The sequence below is a fragment of the Diabrotica virgifera genome, chromosome 5, assembly GCF_917563875.1.
Source record: "Diabrotica virgifera virgifera chromosome 5, PGI_DIABVI_V3a".
In the NCBI taxonomy this organism is placed as follows: Eukaryota; Metazoa; Arthropoda; class Insecta; order Coleoptera; family Chrysomelidae; genus Diabrotica; species Diabrotica virgifera.
The window spans coordinates 13450657-13467928 of record NC_065447.1 but is presented as its reverse complement, the minus strand read 5'-3'; the positions used below and the strand labels follow the sequence as shown (position 1 = coordinate 13467928).

Here is a 17272-nt window from a genome sequence, read left to right as displayed (position 1 = left end):
TTACTTTTTACAGAAAACTGCTTAAAACAAATCTCACACTTGTGAGGTTTTTCCCCAGTGTGCACTCTCAAATGTCTTTTCAAATTAATTGCTAGACTAAATTTCTTAAAACAAATCTCACACTTTTAAGGTTTTTGCTCAATGTGCACTCTCAAATGTTTTCTCAAAGTACTTGCTTCCCTAAATTGCTTAAAACAAATCTCACACATGTAAGGTTTTCCCCCAGTGTGCACTTTCAAATGTGTTTTCAAAGAACCTGCTTGACTAAACTGCCTACAACAAATTTCACACTTGTGAGGTTTTTCTCCAGTGTGCACTCTCAAATGTGTTTTTAAATGACCTGATTCACTAAATTGCTTAAAACAAATCTCACACTTGTAAGGTTTTTCCCCAGTGTGCACTCTCAAATGCTTTTTCAAATTAATTGCATCACTAAATTGCTTAAAACAAATTTCACACTTGTGAGGTTTTTCTCCAGTGTGTAATCTCAAATGTCTTTTCAAACCACATATCTGAGAAAACTGCTTAAAACAAATTTCACACTTGTATGGTTTTTCTCCAGTGTGCACTCTCAAATGTCTTTTCAAAGGACCTGCTTGACTAAACTGCTTAAAACAGATTTCACACTTGTGAGGTTTTTCTCCAGTGTGCACTCTCAAATGTCTTTTCAAAACATATTTCTCAGAAAATTGCTTAAGACAAATTTCACATTTAAAATGTCTTTTTCCAGTCACAACTTCCATATTTTTATTTAACGTTTTTCCTTCAGTGTGTCGGCTCATATCATTTCCTTCGTAAGATGAATCTTCAATGGGTTTCTCCATAATCTCCATTTTGATTTCATCTTTGAGATAACCTAAAATACAAACTATAATGTAATTATCGTAGACTCAGAGGCGTAGCTACCGTTGTATCAATTATACGGGGCTCCCAACATTTAGGGGCCCCCAACATTCAGAGGCGCCAGCGCGGCACGTCAAAACAAAATTCCATTAAAAAAATTTAACAACATATTCTACAATTATTTCACTATTAAAACGCTTCGACCACTGTATATTGTTTAGATATCGACATTTTCGTGAAATGGATTCTTTATCTATATTATATAAACCATATTTATGTACATGAGTGAATGTACCTATCTATTTTCTGCCTCTCGCCTTTCTATAACTACAGAGATTTTTTGTTTTCAAGCTACTTTTTATTGTCTATTCCCCGTTGGCTGTGTCTGAGAGATTGTATAATGTATAATGGCAAATTGCAATATTTGTACTCGCTTTACCTTTGAATATTTGAAACATTGAAACACTATGTATTGCTTGCGTATATTTTCGTGTAATCTGTTCTTTATCTATAAATTGTATTTAGGTATATCTATGTATTTGCCGGTAGCTGGCCGTTAAAGAACAGAGCTTCTTTGTTAACGCTTATTTTCAATGTTGATTTACCCTTGGCTTGAAAAAACTGAATCTGTTATGTTCAAAACAATGAGTCTCAACAATTCAGATTTATTTTTCGACTTTGGTTTATTAAAGTTTATTACGTATATTATTATTACCTGTATTTGGGTGTTATACGCAAAACTTATTAGTTCCTAAGGTTGTATTATGTAATTTGCAATTTATTTAAATTACGCAATATACAGGGTGTTTCATTAATAATTGGAAATAATAACTGAAGATTCCTGGGCTCAAAATATTAAGATGTAAACCAAATCACCTAGTCCGAAAATGCTTCCTAAAGGAGTGAGAGCTCTTTGAAAAAGGCGTCTTGTAATTAGTTTTTTTAAATACTTCCAGAACGCTTCTAGAGAAACGAAAACTGGTGCGCATATTTATCTCCCAGAGATAAATCGACTCCATAAATTGCGAATTTCTAGTACCGGCCATAGGCGTTCGTTTTGGATAGGGCAACGGTTATTTTATCGCATAACTTTTTTGTCTTTAACTTTTAAGCCTTTTTGACATTGGATTGTTAAATTGTGAGGCATTCTAGTAATAAAAGGTACTCTTGATTTAAGTCGGTAGGATACACCGTTTTCTAGAAATGTCGATTTGAAAATTTTGTGTTTTTTTAATTTGAGAAAAATTTTGAAAAAAAAACCATGAAAACGAAAAACGCAAACTGGTACATTTATTTCAGAGATGAATCGATTTCATCAATTGCGAATTTCTAATTCCTACTGGTCATATGCGTCCGTTTTGGGTAGGTAAACAGATATTTTATCACATTATTTTTTGTGTCTTTAATTTTGAAGCATTTTTGACACTATAGGTTATTAAATTATGAGGTATTCTAGTACTAAAAGTTACTCTTGCTTTAGGTAGGTAAAGTGCACCGTTTTTTAAATTTTGTTCAAATTCAAAAAAACGAAACATTTTCCAATCGATTTTTCTAGAAAACGGTGTATCCTACCGACTTCAAGTAAGAGTAACTTTTAATACTAGAATACTTCACGATTTAATAATATAGTGTCAGAAATGCTTAACAGTTAAAGACAAAAAGTTATGCGATAAAATAACCGTTGTCCTTCCCAAAGAGGACGCATATGGCCGGTACTAGAAATTCGCAATTTATGAAATCGATTTATCTCTGGAAGATAAATAGACGTACCAGTTTTCGTTTTTCTAAATAGAAGTGTTCTAGAGGTATTTAAAAAAACTTATTAAAAGACACCATCTTCAAAGAACTCCAGCTCCCTTAGGAAGCATTTTCTAAGTAGGTGATTTGGGTTAATCCTTAATATTTTGAGCCCAGGAATCTACCGTTAAAATATTTCCAATTACAATTTCCATTATAATTAATGAAACACCCTGTATTGTTTTGTTTTATTTCATTGGGTCTATTGAATAAAAAAAGTATTTGCTTTTACTTCCTCGTATTTAAATATTTACTTAATAGGAATTGAATAAAAGAACGGTAACTACTTTATATAAAAGAGTTTACTTATAGCAAAAAGTAATCTCTGTTATTTTCAAGTAGTTACTGAAAGTAGAATGTTTGTTATACAAAAATTTTTCCAGTTCTTACTTATTTTTAGTTGAATAAAAAGAAGCACATTCTAGAGTTAGTAAGTAATACCTTAATATTTGTTAAGGGATCTCAAATGAATACTTACACCAGTAGAGTCGTAGTTCTAAACATTTTTGGTTTAATTTTAATTACGGTTGACCTTTTATACAGGGTGTCCCGAAAAGATTGGTCATACATTATACCACAGATTCTGGGATCAAAAATAGGTTGATTGAACATTACTTACCTATATACAATAGTGCACACAAAAAAAGTTACAGCCCTTTGAATTTACAAAATGAAAATCGATTTTTTTTCATATATCGAAAACTCTGAAATTTTTTATTAAAAATTAACATGTGGCATTCTTATGGCAGCATCATCTTAAAAAAAAAAATTAAAGTGAAATTTGTGCACCCCATAAAAATTTTATGGGGGTTTTGTTCTTTTAAACCCCCCCAAACTTTTGTGTGCGTTCCAATTAAATTATTATTGTGGCACCATTAGTTAAACACAGTATTTTTCCAAACTTTTTTGCCTCTTAGTACTTTGTCGATAAGCCAGTGTTTATCGAGATATTTTGAATATTTGTCGAATTAATCACATATTTGTATATGGTTAAGTACGATTATACAGACCTGTTATAATCTGAAAATTTATTTATAATGTACATTTTTGGGCATGTCTTGAAAAAAAAGCCACATCTCGATAAAAGGTGACTTATGAAAAAAATACTAACAGGCAAAAAAGTTTTAAAAACACTGTGTTTAACTAATGGCACCACAATAATAGTTTAATTGGAACGTACACAAACATTTGGGGGGTTTAAAGGAACAAAAACCCCATAAAATCTCACTATAATTTTATTTTAAGATGCTCCTCCCATGAGAATGATACATGTAAATTTTCAATTAAAAATCTCTGATAGTTTTCGATATATTGAAAAAAATCGATTTTCATTTTGTAACTTCAAAGGGCTGTAACTTTTTTTATGAGCACATTTGTACTAAGGTAAGTTAGGCTCAATCGTACTATTTTTGACTCCAGAATGTCTGGTATAATTTATGACCAATCTTTTCGGGACACCCTGTATTATATGCTCGTAAAAATAAACACTATAAGAACAGAAAAAGCATAAATCCCAGTAAATCAAAGGTTCTATTGCGTTTTGAAAGCGAAAGTATAAAAATAAAAATGTATACCATTTTTATTCATTCAGTTGCGGTGCGAAACCAAAACTGTCTTAATTTTTACTCAGATCAGAGAGTGCAGCCAGCACCCTTATCGACGATTTCACCTCTTGTTAGAGGTTCATCAGAGACTGCATAGGCTGCTTTTCTCTGGCCCAGGTAAAAATCTTCGACATATCCATCTCCCACCGCAACTGACGAGATGGTAGTAGGTGCCTAGCGGCATCTGCTAAATAAAAGACTAAGTTTTTCAACCTAATAAAAATATTTGTAAATTAAATATTTTTAAAAGATTTTTAATTGAAAAACTTTATTGGCCCATTTCCTGGTGACAACCTCCAAGGCTTCTACAATATGCAAGCCAAATGGATGCTGCAGTGAAGACTAGAAAAGCAGTGAAGACTAGAAAAGCAGCCTATGCAGTCTCTGATGAACCTCTAACAAGAGGTGAAATCGTCGATAAGGGTGCTGGCTGCACTCTCTGATCTGAGTAAAAATTAAGACAGTTTTGGTTTCGCACCGCAACGGAATGAATAAAAATGGTATACATTTTTATTTTTATATTAGTATTACTCCTATAGAGTAACTAGGTCCATTTTCCGTTGGAACTTTACCACGCTGCAGACGGGGGTTGTGAATTGCATAGTGTAGAATTCCTTCCCTTTAGTCTTCACTGCAGCATCCATTTGGCTTGCATATTGTAGAAGCCTTGGAGGTTGTCACCAGGAAATGGGCCAATAAAGTTTTTCAATTAAAAATCTTTTAAAAATATTTAATTTACAAATATTTTTATTAGGTTGAAAAACTTAGTCTTTTATTTAGCAGATGCCGCTAGGCACCTACTACCATCTCGTCAGTTGCGGTGGGAGATGGATATGTCGAAGATTTTTACCTGGGCCAGAGAAAAGCAGCCTATGCAGTCTCTGATGAACCTCTAACAAGAGGTGAAATCGTCGATAAGGGTGCTGGCTGCACTCTCTGATCTGAGTAAAAATTAAGACAGTTTTGGTTTCGCACCGCAACGGAATGAATAAAAATGGTATACATTTTTATTTTTATATTAGTATTACTCCTATAGAGTAACTAGGTCCATTTTCCGTTGGAACTTTACCACGCTGCAGACGGGGGTTGTGAATTGCATAGTGTAGAATTCCTTCCCTTTAGTCTTCACTGCAGCATCCATTTGGCTTGCATATTGTAGAAGCCTTGGAGGTTGTCACCAGGAAATGGGCCAATAAAGTTTTTCAATTAAAAATCTTTTAAAAATATTTAATTTACAAATATTTTTATTAGGTTGAAAAACTTAGTCTTTTATTTAGCAGATGCCGCTAGGCACCTACTACCATCTCGTCAGTTGCGGTGGGAGATGGATATGTCGAAGATTTTTACCTGGGCCAGAGAAAAGCAGCCTATGCAGTCTCTGATGAACCTCTAACAAGAGGTGAAATCGTCGATAAGGGTGCTGGCTGCACTCTCTGATCTGAGTAAAAATTAAGACAGTTTTGGTTTCGCACCGCAACGGAATGAATAAAAATGGTATACATTTTTATTTTTATATTAGTATTACTCCTATAGAGTAACTAGGTCCATTTTCCGTTGGAACTTTACCACGCTGCAGACGGGGGTTGTGAATTGCATAGTGTAGAATTCCTTCCCTTTAGTCTTCACTGCAGCATCCATTTGGCTTGCATATTGTAGAAGCCTTGGAGGTTGTCACCAGGAAATGGGCCAATAAAGTTTTTCAATTAAAAATCTTTTAAAAATATTTAATTTACAAATATTTTTATTAGGTTGAAAAACTTAGTCTTTTTTTTTTCGAAGGTATAAACTTTGTCACAGCTTTGAAACCTGAGGAGCAATTTGCTATCGACAAAGGGCGGAGATTTTATTGCGATACGTTAGTGATACTAGATTTCAACTAGGTATTGCTGAAGATTTCGACGTTCACCATACGACGCACGGTATATAAAACCATAAATAATGCTGCTGACAGAATTTTTAAGAAATCACATTAGTGGATGAAGTTTCTGTCTGACCTGTAAGGTATGGAAGAAGCAAGGATAAAGTAAGCAAATTCATTTCAAATACCTACAGCCATTGGTGTACTGAATTGTACTTATACTCTGGGCTAATTAGCAAAATACAAGGAAAAGTTATTTACCAGCAATTTTATTGCTGGCATCGAATCTTATTATTGTATGTATTAATAATATAGATATGCAAAGTCCGCAGATAGTGTGCTACTTTTTTTATAAACAAAATGGCGCCCGAAAATCGTGTTTTTTCCAATTTTTGCTCTATAACTTCAAAGATTTTAACTTTAGACCAAAAACACCCAAATAAAAATTCACCGCAATTAAATTCTGCATAGAGACGTGTTTTTTTCCGATTTACTTCCGAAAACTTTCCCCGGAAAAAGCGGGGTTTTCCAACAAAACCTTTAATTTTCAACTAAACTTTTAGATAAGTAGTTGTTAATCAATAATTAAATAACTTAGTAACATAAAAGCCCTTTCTGTATATATTATAATTCTAGAAGTCTATGAAAATTGAATAACAGTTTAGCAACAATTAAAATGTTAATTAAAAATTTACGGTCGCTATAATAACGACAATAATTATAATGCATCAGAATAACTATGATTTTTTCATAAAAAGACACTATACCTATCTAATGTACTTTACAGAATTGAAATTGGACTATTTAAGCGGCCTCAGTAATATTTTAAAATTATAAACAATTTTTTGGTTTATAAACAAATAGAAGATCTCGGGAAATATTAAACTAAATTAAATTGTGAAAACGGTATTCGGAAGACAGCGGCAGGACGCTTCTTTTAAAAGAAAAAACGTTTAATTATGACGAGTGGTTCCTGAGATACAGCCGGTCAAAGTTGACCAGAATTTACGGCAAAGATATAAACAATAGGATCATAATTTATAAACCATCACCTTTTTATTTTGGTCCTCTTTCTGCACACCAATTTTCATATCTTTAAAATCCTCATAACATATATTATTATAATAAAAACTATCGATAATACGTGTGAAAATTGCCAAAAATAGCAAAATTCCAATCAAAAATTAGGTTGGAGAAAATGTAACCCTCAAAGTTCAAAATCGGTATACGTTAACAAAATGCATTTTCTCGGCTTCCCATGGAGCAATTTCCTTCATTCTTTTTTTGTTCCCTAATAGCTCGAGTAGAGCCATCGAACTAACGTATTATTAAATGTCAAACTTGCTTTTGTTTTGTTATAATAGATTATTTTATTTATAAGAACAGAAAATTACATATTTTTTCCAGTTGTAGGTTTTCTTTTAGATAAATTTACTACAAGTGTACCTTTTAAAGTTAAAAACATAAATATTCTCATTTGAAAGCTATATAATTATTTAAACAATTATTATTTACACAAATTAAAATATTGTGTTATAATAAATAAATTAATTTATTATAACAAAACAAAAGCAAGTTTGACATTTAATAATGCGTTAGTTCGATGGCTCTACTCGAGTTACTTGGGAACAAAAAAAGAATGAAGGAAATTGCTCTATGGGAAGCCGAGAAAATGCATTTTTTAACGTATACCGATTTTGAACTTTGAGGGTTACATTTTCTCCAACCTAATTTTTGATTGGAATTTTGCTATTTTTGGCAATTTTCACACGTATTGTCGATAGTTTTTATTATAATAATATATGTTATGAGGCTTTTAAAGATATGAAAATTGGTGTGGAGAAAGAGAACAAAAATAAAAAGGTGATGGTTTAAAAATTATGATCCTATTGTTTATATCTTTGCCATAAATTTCGGTCAACTTTGACCGGTCGTATCTCAAGAACCACTCGTCATAATTAAACGTTTTTTCTTTTAAAAGAAGCGTCCTGCCGCTGTCTTTCGAATACCGTTTTCACAATTTAATTTAGTTTAATATTTCCCGAGATATTCTATTTGTTTATAAGCCAAAAAATTGTTTATAATTTTAAAATATTCCTGAGGCCGCTTAAATAGTCCAATTTCAATTCTGTAAGGTACATTAGATAGGTATAGTGTCTTTTTATGAAAAAATCATAGTTATTCTTATGCATCATAATAATTATCGTTATTATAGCGACCGTAAATTTTTAATTAACATTTCAATTGTTGCTAAACTGTTCATTCAATTTCCATCGACTTCTGGAATTATAATATATACGGAAAGGGCTTTTACGTTACCAAGTTATTTAATTATTGATTAACAACTACTTATCTAAAAGTTTAGTTGAAAATTAAAGATTTTGTTGGAAAACCCCGCTTTTTCCGGGGAAAGTTTTCGTCGAAGTAAATCGGAAAAAACACGTCTCTATGCAGAATTTAATTGCGGTGAATTTTTATTTGGGTGTTTTTGGTCTAAAGTTAAAATCTTTGGAGTTATAGAGCAAAAATTGAAAAAAAAAACACGATTTTCGGGCGCCATTTTGTTTATAAAAAAAGTAGCACACTATCTGCGGACTTTGCATATCTATATTATTAATATATACAATCATAAGATTCGATTCCAGCAATAAAATTGCTGGTAAATAACTTTTCCCAAAAATGGCCTATTCTCCGATAATCAGCCCAGACTATTATGTTCAAATCAAAAAACCTTCTGAATTTGGTGGCGAATTTATTAATGGAAAAGGATTTCCTAGCATGTACAAGTAATGTGTGATGCAAATGAGGTGATTACAAGTGTGGACACTTCACGATTCGAGAATTTGGAAACACAGTTCGATTTACCAAATTATACATAGGTTAAAAGAAGTCAAATTTTGCTTTCTTGGGGAAAGGGGATATGGAATTGCTCCATGGTAATTATGCCCATTCAAAAATCCCCACACAGAAGCGAGGAATTATTTAATAACAATCATTCCCGGAAAGGGTGATAATTGAAAAAGTATTTGTACAGCTAAAGCAGAGATTTCCTATATTAGGGTCTAAAGTAAGAGGATATTTGGAAAAAGTTCCAAAAATCATTGTTTGTTGTGCTGTTTTGCATAATATTTGCAAACATCTACGGGATGATTTTGAGTTTCCCGAAAATGAACTGGAAACCCCACAGGACCTCTATGATGTACACCACAATGAAGCGGAAGTAGATAATATCCGTCAAATGGGAGCTGCAAAACGTCAAACAATAGTGGAAACAATATTTAACAATAATAATAATATTTAAAGTAGATGTTTAAGAGGAATCAGTAGCGATCAACAGGTAGCAAGAAACGCGTTCCAAGATTGCGGCTCTAATGTTGAATATTTTATCGAGATATTTGGCACACATATTCGTAATATATGGCGGTACAGAGCCCAATTTCAGAAATATGTTAGTATGTGGAAATTACTCTACAACTAAATAAAATATTGAAAAAAGGAGACTGTACCGCCATTAAGAAAGACAAAAAAATACACTTTCTTCAAATAAACTTTTTTATCCCATGCCTAGATTTTGTGTAATCTTGGAACTACTAAAAATAGATTTTTTATAACAAGAAATCGAACGTCACTGACTTGGCAACATTTCGCGCCTATGTGTATAAAAATTATTGTTTTTGAGAGTATAAACGTCACTGTCAGTGTCGAATTACCGATGCACTGTTGCCTCATTTTTGAAATTTCGGAGAACTTTCGGAATATTGGACCGCATTTGTTGCCACCTGTTGATCGCTACTGTATCACCTTAAAGCAAATATAAATAAAATCAAAAGATAATTTTTAAAGTAAAAACTTACAAGCATAAGTTAAGACTTACAAGTATATACTTAAATTTCAGGATGTTTTTCCAGTATTAGCTTATCAGAAAAGGTTTACTTTTATTCAAATATAAATAAGTAATATCTTATCCTTATAAGTATTAGCTTTTGTTTAAAAGTTACTACTTCTAAGGTAACACTTACTTTTATTCAATAGATCCATTATCTTTTATTTTGTAATAATATTGACGATTTATGTAATTTCAGTAAACTGTATTTGTTATTGTTTTTTTCCTAATCTTTGTAAGCTGTGTCCATAAAATTGTAAAACTTTCATTGACAATAAAGCATATTTCTATTATATTCTATATAATCGTTTTTGCTTCTTTTGTTGAACATTTTTTTAGCACTATGCCATATCAGTGGTGGAAAAGGGCCCCGCGACAAACTTTGATATGGGGCCCCTGTGGCTCTAGCTACGCCACTGCGTAGACTTAAGGTGCAGTCTCTCTTATGCGATTGTCGCATGCGTTCGACGCAAGCAGCAGTCGCAAGTGCACTCATTAAATGGCAACTTTATACAAGCGGTCTGCCTTGTACTCCTGTCGCCAGGGCGGGTACAACGGCCTCCTTTATCCAGATGGACTTACCCAAGTTCTTTTATGTATTTTGACCCGTAGAACACGAATTTTTTGGGTAAGAGTTGATCCGGATGTCGATAAGATTGTTATAAACAAAGAACTTGAGGAATTACATAACAGCGATTTCCCGCAAAACAAAACATTTTTTTGTATTTTTTGGGTCATTTAGCAAAAAATGTTCTTACAAGTTTTTTGTATTATGGCTAGTTTTCGAGATAAACGCGGAAGAACTTTCAAAAAATCGAAAAATTGCAATTTTTGAATCCAAATAACTTTTGACTGAAAAATAAAATAGCAATTCTGCTTCCCGCAGTTTGAAAGTTCAAGTCAAATTCTATCGGTTTTGATTATTTTCATTGCTAAAAATTAATTTTTTTATTGTTAAACAAAGCTACAAACACATAGTGCTTGAATGATGTTTTCAATGCATTTCTCATTTGAAATCGAACGAGTAGGCGCGCATACAAACAATTTCTACGTACAATAAAACGCATGCATTGGGCACGGGAAACACTATGTGTTTATAGCTTTGTTTAACAATAAAAAAATTAATTTTTAGCAATGCCAATAATCAAAACCGACAGAATTTGACTTGAACTTTCAAATGCAGTAAGCAGAATTGCTATTTTATTTTTTAATCAAAAGTTATTCGGGTTCAAAAATTGCACTTTTTCGATTTTTTGAAAGTACAACCGCGTTTATCTCGAAAACTATGCATCCTACGAAAAAACTTGTAAGAACATTTGTTTTCCGATAAATCGCTGTTATGTAATTCCTCAAGTTCTTTGTTTATAACAAACTTATCGACATCCGGATCAACTGTTACCCAAAAAATTCGTGTTCTACGGTTCAAAATACATAAAAAACTTGGGTAAGTCCATCTGAATTAAGGAGGCCGTTGTAAACCTCACTGGCGACAGGACTATATGTAGAATGCATTAAAACGCATGTATTGGGCACGGGAAACACTACGTGTTTATAGCGTTGTTTAACAATAAAAAACTAAATTTTTAGCAATGCAAATAATCAAAACCGATAAAATTTGACTTGAACTTTCAAATGCGGTAATAGTCCAAGTAATGAAGCTTAAAATAGGACAAAACCTCGCAATTTTTACAGAATAGATCGATTTGCTTGAAAATTTGAGAATAAAGTAGTAGATAGTCCCAGCATCAAAATCTATATGAGGCCGAAATGCGCTTTTACCATGGGGTGGTTGCCACCCCGTCTCGTGGCTGGAAATTTTTTATTTTATTTTAACCACAAAAGTTGGTACAAACATTCATTATAAGCAAAAAACGTTCTTTACATTTTTTTGATAAATTAATACATTAATTAATGTAATTAATTATTACATTACATTTTTTTAATTAATAGTTTTTGATTTATTCGCTATTGAAAGTGTTAGTTTTATATCGAAAAAATCAAATGTTTTTAATCAGTTTTCTGCTAATAACTCAAAAAGTTTTCGTTTTATCAAAACAACTTTGCTTAACAAAAATGTACCTTTTGAAAAAATAAATAAAACAGTTTTTTTTTTAATTTTCTTAAGACCAACAGTAATCGAGCTATACTTTATTATATGTTAGCTTTTCTTTGTCAAATGCTAATTATTGTAGTTTCAAACTCAAAAGAAGGGAAAACTGTACATTTGTCGAGCATAACTTGTTTAAACTAATCTAAAGTATTTAAAAATATCTATCTACAGAAATAAAAAAGATATTAAAAAATATTAAAGAAGAAAACCCCGTGGTTTAGAGAGGAAGTTAAGATAAAATGCGAAGAAAAGAAAAAAGCATTTTTACAATACAGAACACAACAAACACAACTAACAGGCATACAACGACTACAAACGAATCAGAAACGAAACGAATACTTTAGTGAGACAAATAAAAAGGGAGCACTGGCAGAGTTTCTCAAGACAGATAAAACACGACTTTTACGGAACACAAAAAGAAGTATGGAGAATGATCAAAGGACAAAGAAAGGAAAACGAATTAATATAAGCGAAACACATTCAGAAGGAAACATGGGCATACTACTTCCGATCTCTATTTGCTAAAGGCGACGATAATGAACCACCAACACCTGAAGTTACGACAAACGAAGAAATAAACATCGAGGAAGGAGAGGTAGAGAAAGCATTAAGAAAATTAAAAAATAGAAAATCTCCAGGAGAGGACAGAATATCAAACGAACTTCTAAAGTACGGAGGACAAGATCTAACTAAACAACTATTAAAACTAATACAAAAAATAATAGAACAAAACAGAGAGGAGATCGAATATGCAGTAGAACACCTAAATTTAGTTATACAACAAGCTGCCTGGGACTCGACAACACCCAGCAACAATGAAATGAAGAATGAATACACTTCATTATCAATAAGAGAGAAAATAGACCAGAAAAGAAAACTCAGAAAACAGTGGCAAGCAACTAGAGCGCCACAAACAAAAACGCAGTGGAACAATGCTGTTAAGGAGCTAAAAGAAATGATAGCAACAGAAAAGAATCTTCAATTCAGTGAACACATAAAACAACTAGATACAACTGAACAAACAAACTACTCCCTATGGAAGGCTACTAGAAAATTAAAAAGACCCCAATACAATATACCACCATTAAAAAAAGAGCAGGGCGGATGGATAAAAACACCAAAGGAAAAAGCAGAGACATTTGCAAACCACCTAAGAACTGTGTTCATTCCCAATGAAACAACTGACCCCAACCAAGAGGAAACAATAAACCAAGCACTTGAAGAATCATACCAGCTAGAATTACCAGAAAAAAGATTCAAAAAAAGTGAAATAAAGGCCACAATAAGATTCAATACCAGCCCTAAAAAAGCTCCAGGGTACGACCTAATCACAGGACAAATATTACAAGAACTGCCGGAAATAGGATATATGTACACATTTAACACAATTATTCAATTCAATCATGAACATCAGCTATTTCCCGCCACAATGGAAAGTTGCCGAAATAACACCCATTTTAAAACGAGGCAAACCACCTGAAAGGGTAGAATCATACCGGCCCATCAGTCTACTACCCGTGCTATCCAAAGTGTTCGAAAAACTTTTATTAACAAGACTAACACCTCTCCTAGAAGACGAGGGAATAATTCCAACTCACCAATTTGGATTCAGGCAGAAACATTCTACCATTCAACAAGTACATCGACTAGTAAACAGAATCCATAAAGACCTCGAAGCATCCAGATATTGCTCCGCCCTGTTCATAGACATAGGACAAGCGTTTGACAAGGTATGGCACCAGGGGTTGCTCTATAAGCTGAGGAGTGGTTTGTCTCTAAATTATTACACACTACTAAAGTCATACCTTACAAATAGACGCTTTAGATTCAAATACGACAATGAAATATCAAAACTTCAACCCATAACAGCGGGTGTCCCCCAGGGAAGTGTTCTGAGTCCTGTCCTGTGCCTACTCTATACTGCCGACCTTCCAGCATCACCTGCCACAACAACAGCTACATTTGCAGATGATACTGCGATCTTATGCTCCAACAAGAATCCAAACATCGCATCAGAACTATTACAAAATAACATAACTGAAGTCGAAAAATGGTTACAAAAATGGAGAATTAAACCAAATGAGCAAAAGTCAATACATGTAACATTTACAACCCGTAGAGGAACCTGTCCACCTGTATGTATAAACAAATACCACAGAAAGACAAAGTACCTTGGGATTCACCTGGATAGAAAACTGACCTGGAAAAAACACATATTTTCCAAACGAAAACAATTGGGCCATAAAGTGAGAGACATATACTGGCTAATAGGAAAACAATCAAATCCTTCAAAAAGTAAATTAATTCTATGTGGCGATCTAAATATTGACTACTCCAGTGTGTGTGCTGCTCAAGAATCTCTTCATTCTATCTTTGATTCCTTTGGTATAGGTATGCATGTAAATTCTTCAACCAGAATAACTAAAACTAGCTCTAGTATCATTTACTATGTCGTATCGTCTTTAGCTCCAAATTCTACTGACTGTACTGTTTTCAACTCAGGTCACTCTGATCATGAAGCAGTATTGACTACATTTTGGTTAAAATCAAAAAATAATAGTGAAAACACGCAACGAAAATTGTTCCGTGTCTTTGGAGAACAAAATTTTCTAACATTTAAACACCTATGTCAAACAACTGACTGGGACTTCCGCTCTGTTGATGTCGACATCGAGTTTTCTAGATTCATAAAGTTATTGTCTGGTCTGGCATACGAATCCTTTCCTCTTAGGCCCATCAAAACTAAACATCGTAAACCCTGGTCAACTAGAGGTCTACGTATATCTGCAAAGAACATGCGCTCATTATCGAACCTAAAAAAATTCTCGGACAACATATCCTTCCATGATTACGTTAGGCTTTACAAGAAAATTTACCATAAAGCCATAAAAGCCGCCAAGGAAATTTATTACAATGCGAGGCTGGCTAAATCAGGTAATGTTGCTAAGGAAACGTGGTCTATCGTAAATGAACTGAGAGATAAGGCTTCTTCTCCCACCACAATCCCGACTTCTACTGAGACCCTGAACAATTACTTTGTAAATGTGGCAAAAAATTTAACAAATACTATACCTCCTTCTCAGGATCCGATTTCATATCTTTCTCATAGGAATGTAAACAGTTTCTTTTTTACACCCATAGTATTAGGTGAACTCAGAGATATGTAAAGAAAATAGATCAGGCTAGTCATATGCCACTCAATGCATCGGGGTGTAACGCCGATATCAAGTACGGTGGTCTAGCTATCTTTGTCTGTCGTGCGAGTGTGAGCGTATCTACCAAGAGGTGGGAATAACGGAACGACAGTGACACACAGGCGGCGGCCATCATATGCTAGAGAGAGAAAGCTAAGCGCCGGTAGAGAGATAGATAGACCACCGACCCGAACTGTTCCGCGTTACGCTATTTTTCGAACTGGCCTAATCTATTCTGTTATATCTATGGGTGAACTACGCTGTACAATAAATGCCATTAAAAATAAATCGTCATCTGGGACTGATGGCCTCACTCTTAAAATGTTTTCTGCTCTACCTGATTGCACTTTAAACCATCTTACTACCTTAATAAACAGGTCATTCGAAACTGGAGTTTTTCCAAGCTGCCTTAAGACAGCGATAATTATTCCTATACATAAAGGAGGCGATAAAGATCTTGCTTCGAATTATCGCCCTATTGCACTCCTGCCCACGTTGTCGAAGATAATTGAAAGTCTGGTAAAAAAAAAGAATTTACAGCAACAATTTTCTGTGATTTCTCTAAAGCATTCGATTGTGTAAACCATAACATCTTGACTGACAAATTACAGCACTATGGATTTAGGGGAAATGCTCTAAATGGCTTAAATCATATCTTAATAAAAGAAGTCAGTTTGTAAGGGTTGACACGAAGACGTCTTCTTGCATGCCAGTAGAATGTGGGGTACCTCAGGGTTCAGTTCTAGGCCCTATATTGTTTCTGATATACATAAATGACATCTCTAGTCTGAACATTAAAAGTAAAATATGTCTCTTTGCAGATGATACTAGTATTACTTGGAGTAACACGGATATTATGGATCTTCGCAATACCATAGCTACAGACCTAGTCACCATTAAATCGTGGTGCGATTCGAATCTCCTGTTATTTAACGTTTCTAAAACCAAAGTCCTACCTTACAACAGTATGATGCAACCTTTAGTACTTAATAACAACAGTCTAGAGGTAGCTGAATCGGTGAAGTTCTTAGGGCTTATTGTGGATAAGTCTCTAAAATGGAACTTGCACATTGATGCCTTACACAAAAAATTAAGTTCTGCTTGTTTTGCGCTAAGATCAGTTGCTACGGAAATGAATTTGTCAACATCTAGGACCGTTTATTATGCCCTTTTTGAATCTCATCTTCGGTACGCCCTTCCATTCTGGGGTACGTGTTGTGCGACTCAATTTGAGCGTATTTTTAAACTACAAAAGAGAGCTCTTCGTTACTCCCTGAGACTCAATAGCAGAGTTCATTGCCAAGAATTCTTTAAAAAATTTAAAATATTAACTCTTCCTTCTTTGTTTGTTTTTGAATCCGTTTGTTTAATCCGCAAACATGCATCAGAAGGTCCAGAGAGACCCACTCATAACTATCCCCTTAGAAACGTGGATCATAATCTTTATCTGCCAACCCCACGGTCTGAGCTGGTTAAGTGCTCTATACTATACAATTCGAGAAAAATGTACAATCACCTGCCATCTAACATCAAATCTATTGCAGCATTTCCCGCTTTTCGCAAGGCCTTGAAAGCTTATTTGCTGGAGAGAGCTTTTTATACAGTGAATGACTTTTTATAAACGATTTGAATTCAGCAAATTGACTTGCAGGATTATTACTTTCGAGTACTTGTGTACATATTTGCAGCGGCATAGAACTTTTGATTTACTTTCCCTTTCCCCTTTCCTCGTTTGCCTTCTTTTTGCTCTGACGTTGTATACATATTGTTTGCAAAATTTTTAATTTTTTAATGTGTACTTAATAACTGTAAAATTATATTAAGTAGTATAACTCACGCCATTTACTTGGTGTCTGTTTCTGTTTTGTTTGTAGTTTTTTACTATTTTTTGTTTTTTATTGTATTTTTTATTTTGTATAAGCTTTGTCCACAAATTGTTAAAAATTTTTGACAATAAAGCATACCTTACTTACTTACTTACTT

At 33.6% G+C, this 17272-nt stretch overlaps 2 protein-coding genes across 4 annotated transcripts in view; both read right to left on the bottom strand.

Annotated features, from left to right (window-relative positions):
* Nucleotides 1-17272, bottom strand: part of LOC126884936 (zinc finger protein 239-like) — a 68914-nt gene that overhangs the window by 23949 nt on the left and 27693 nt on the right. The gene's annotated exons all lie outside the window — the stretch shown is intronic.
* LOC126884935 (zinc finger protein 239-like) overlaps nucleotides 1-17272 on the bottom strand; it is a 37732-nt gene that overhangs the window by 9592 nt on the left and 10868 nt on the right. The window contains exon 2 of one of the 3 annotated variants that reach the window (XM_050651290.1): nucleotides 5-856. The exons of the other annotated variants lie outside the window; for them this stretch is intronic. Coding sequence (XP_050507247.1) covers nucleotides 126-856 — 731 coding nt within the window. The 3' untranslated portion in view covers nucleotides 5-125. Of the gene's footprint in view, nucleotides 1-4; nucleotides 857-17272 lie in introns of those variants that run through there. 3 annotated transcript variants of the gene reach the window in all.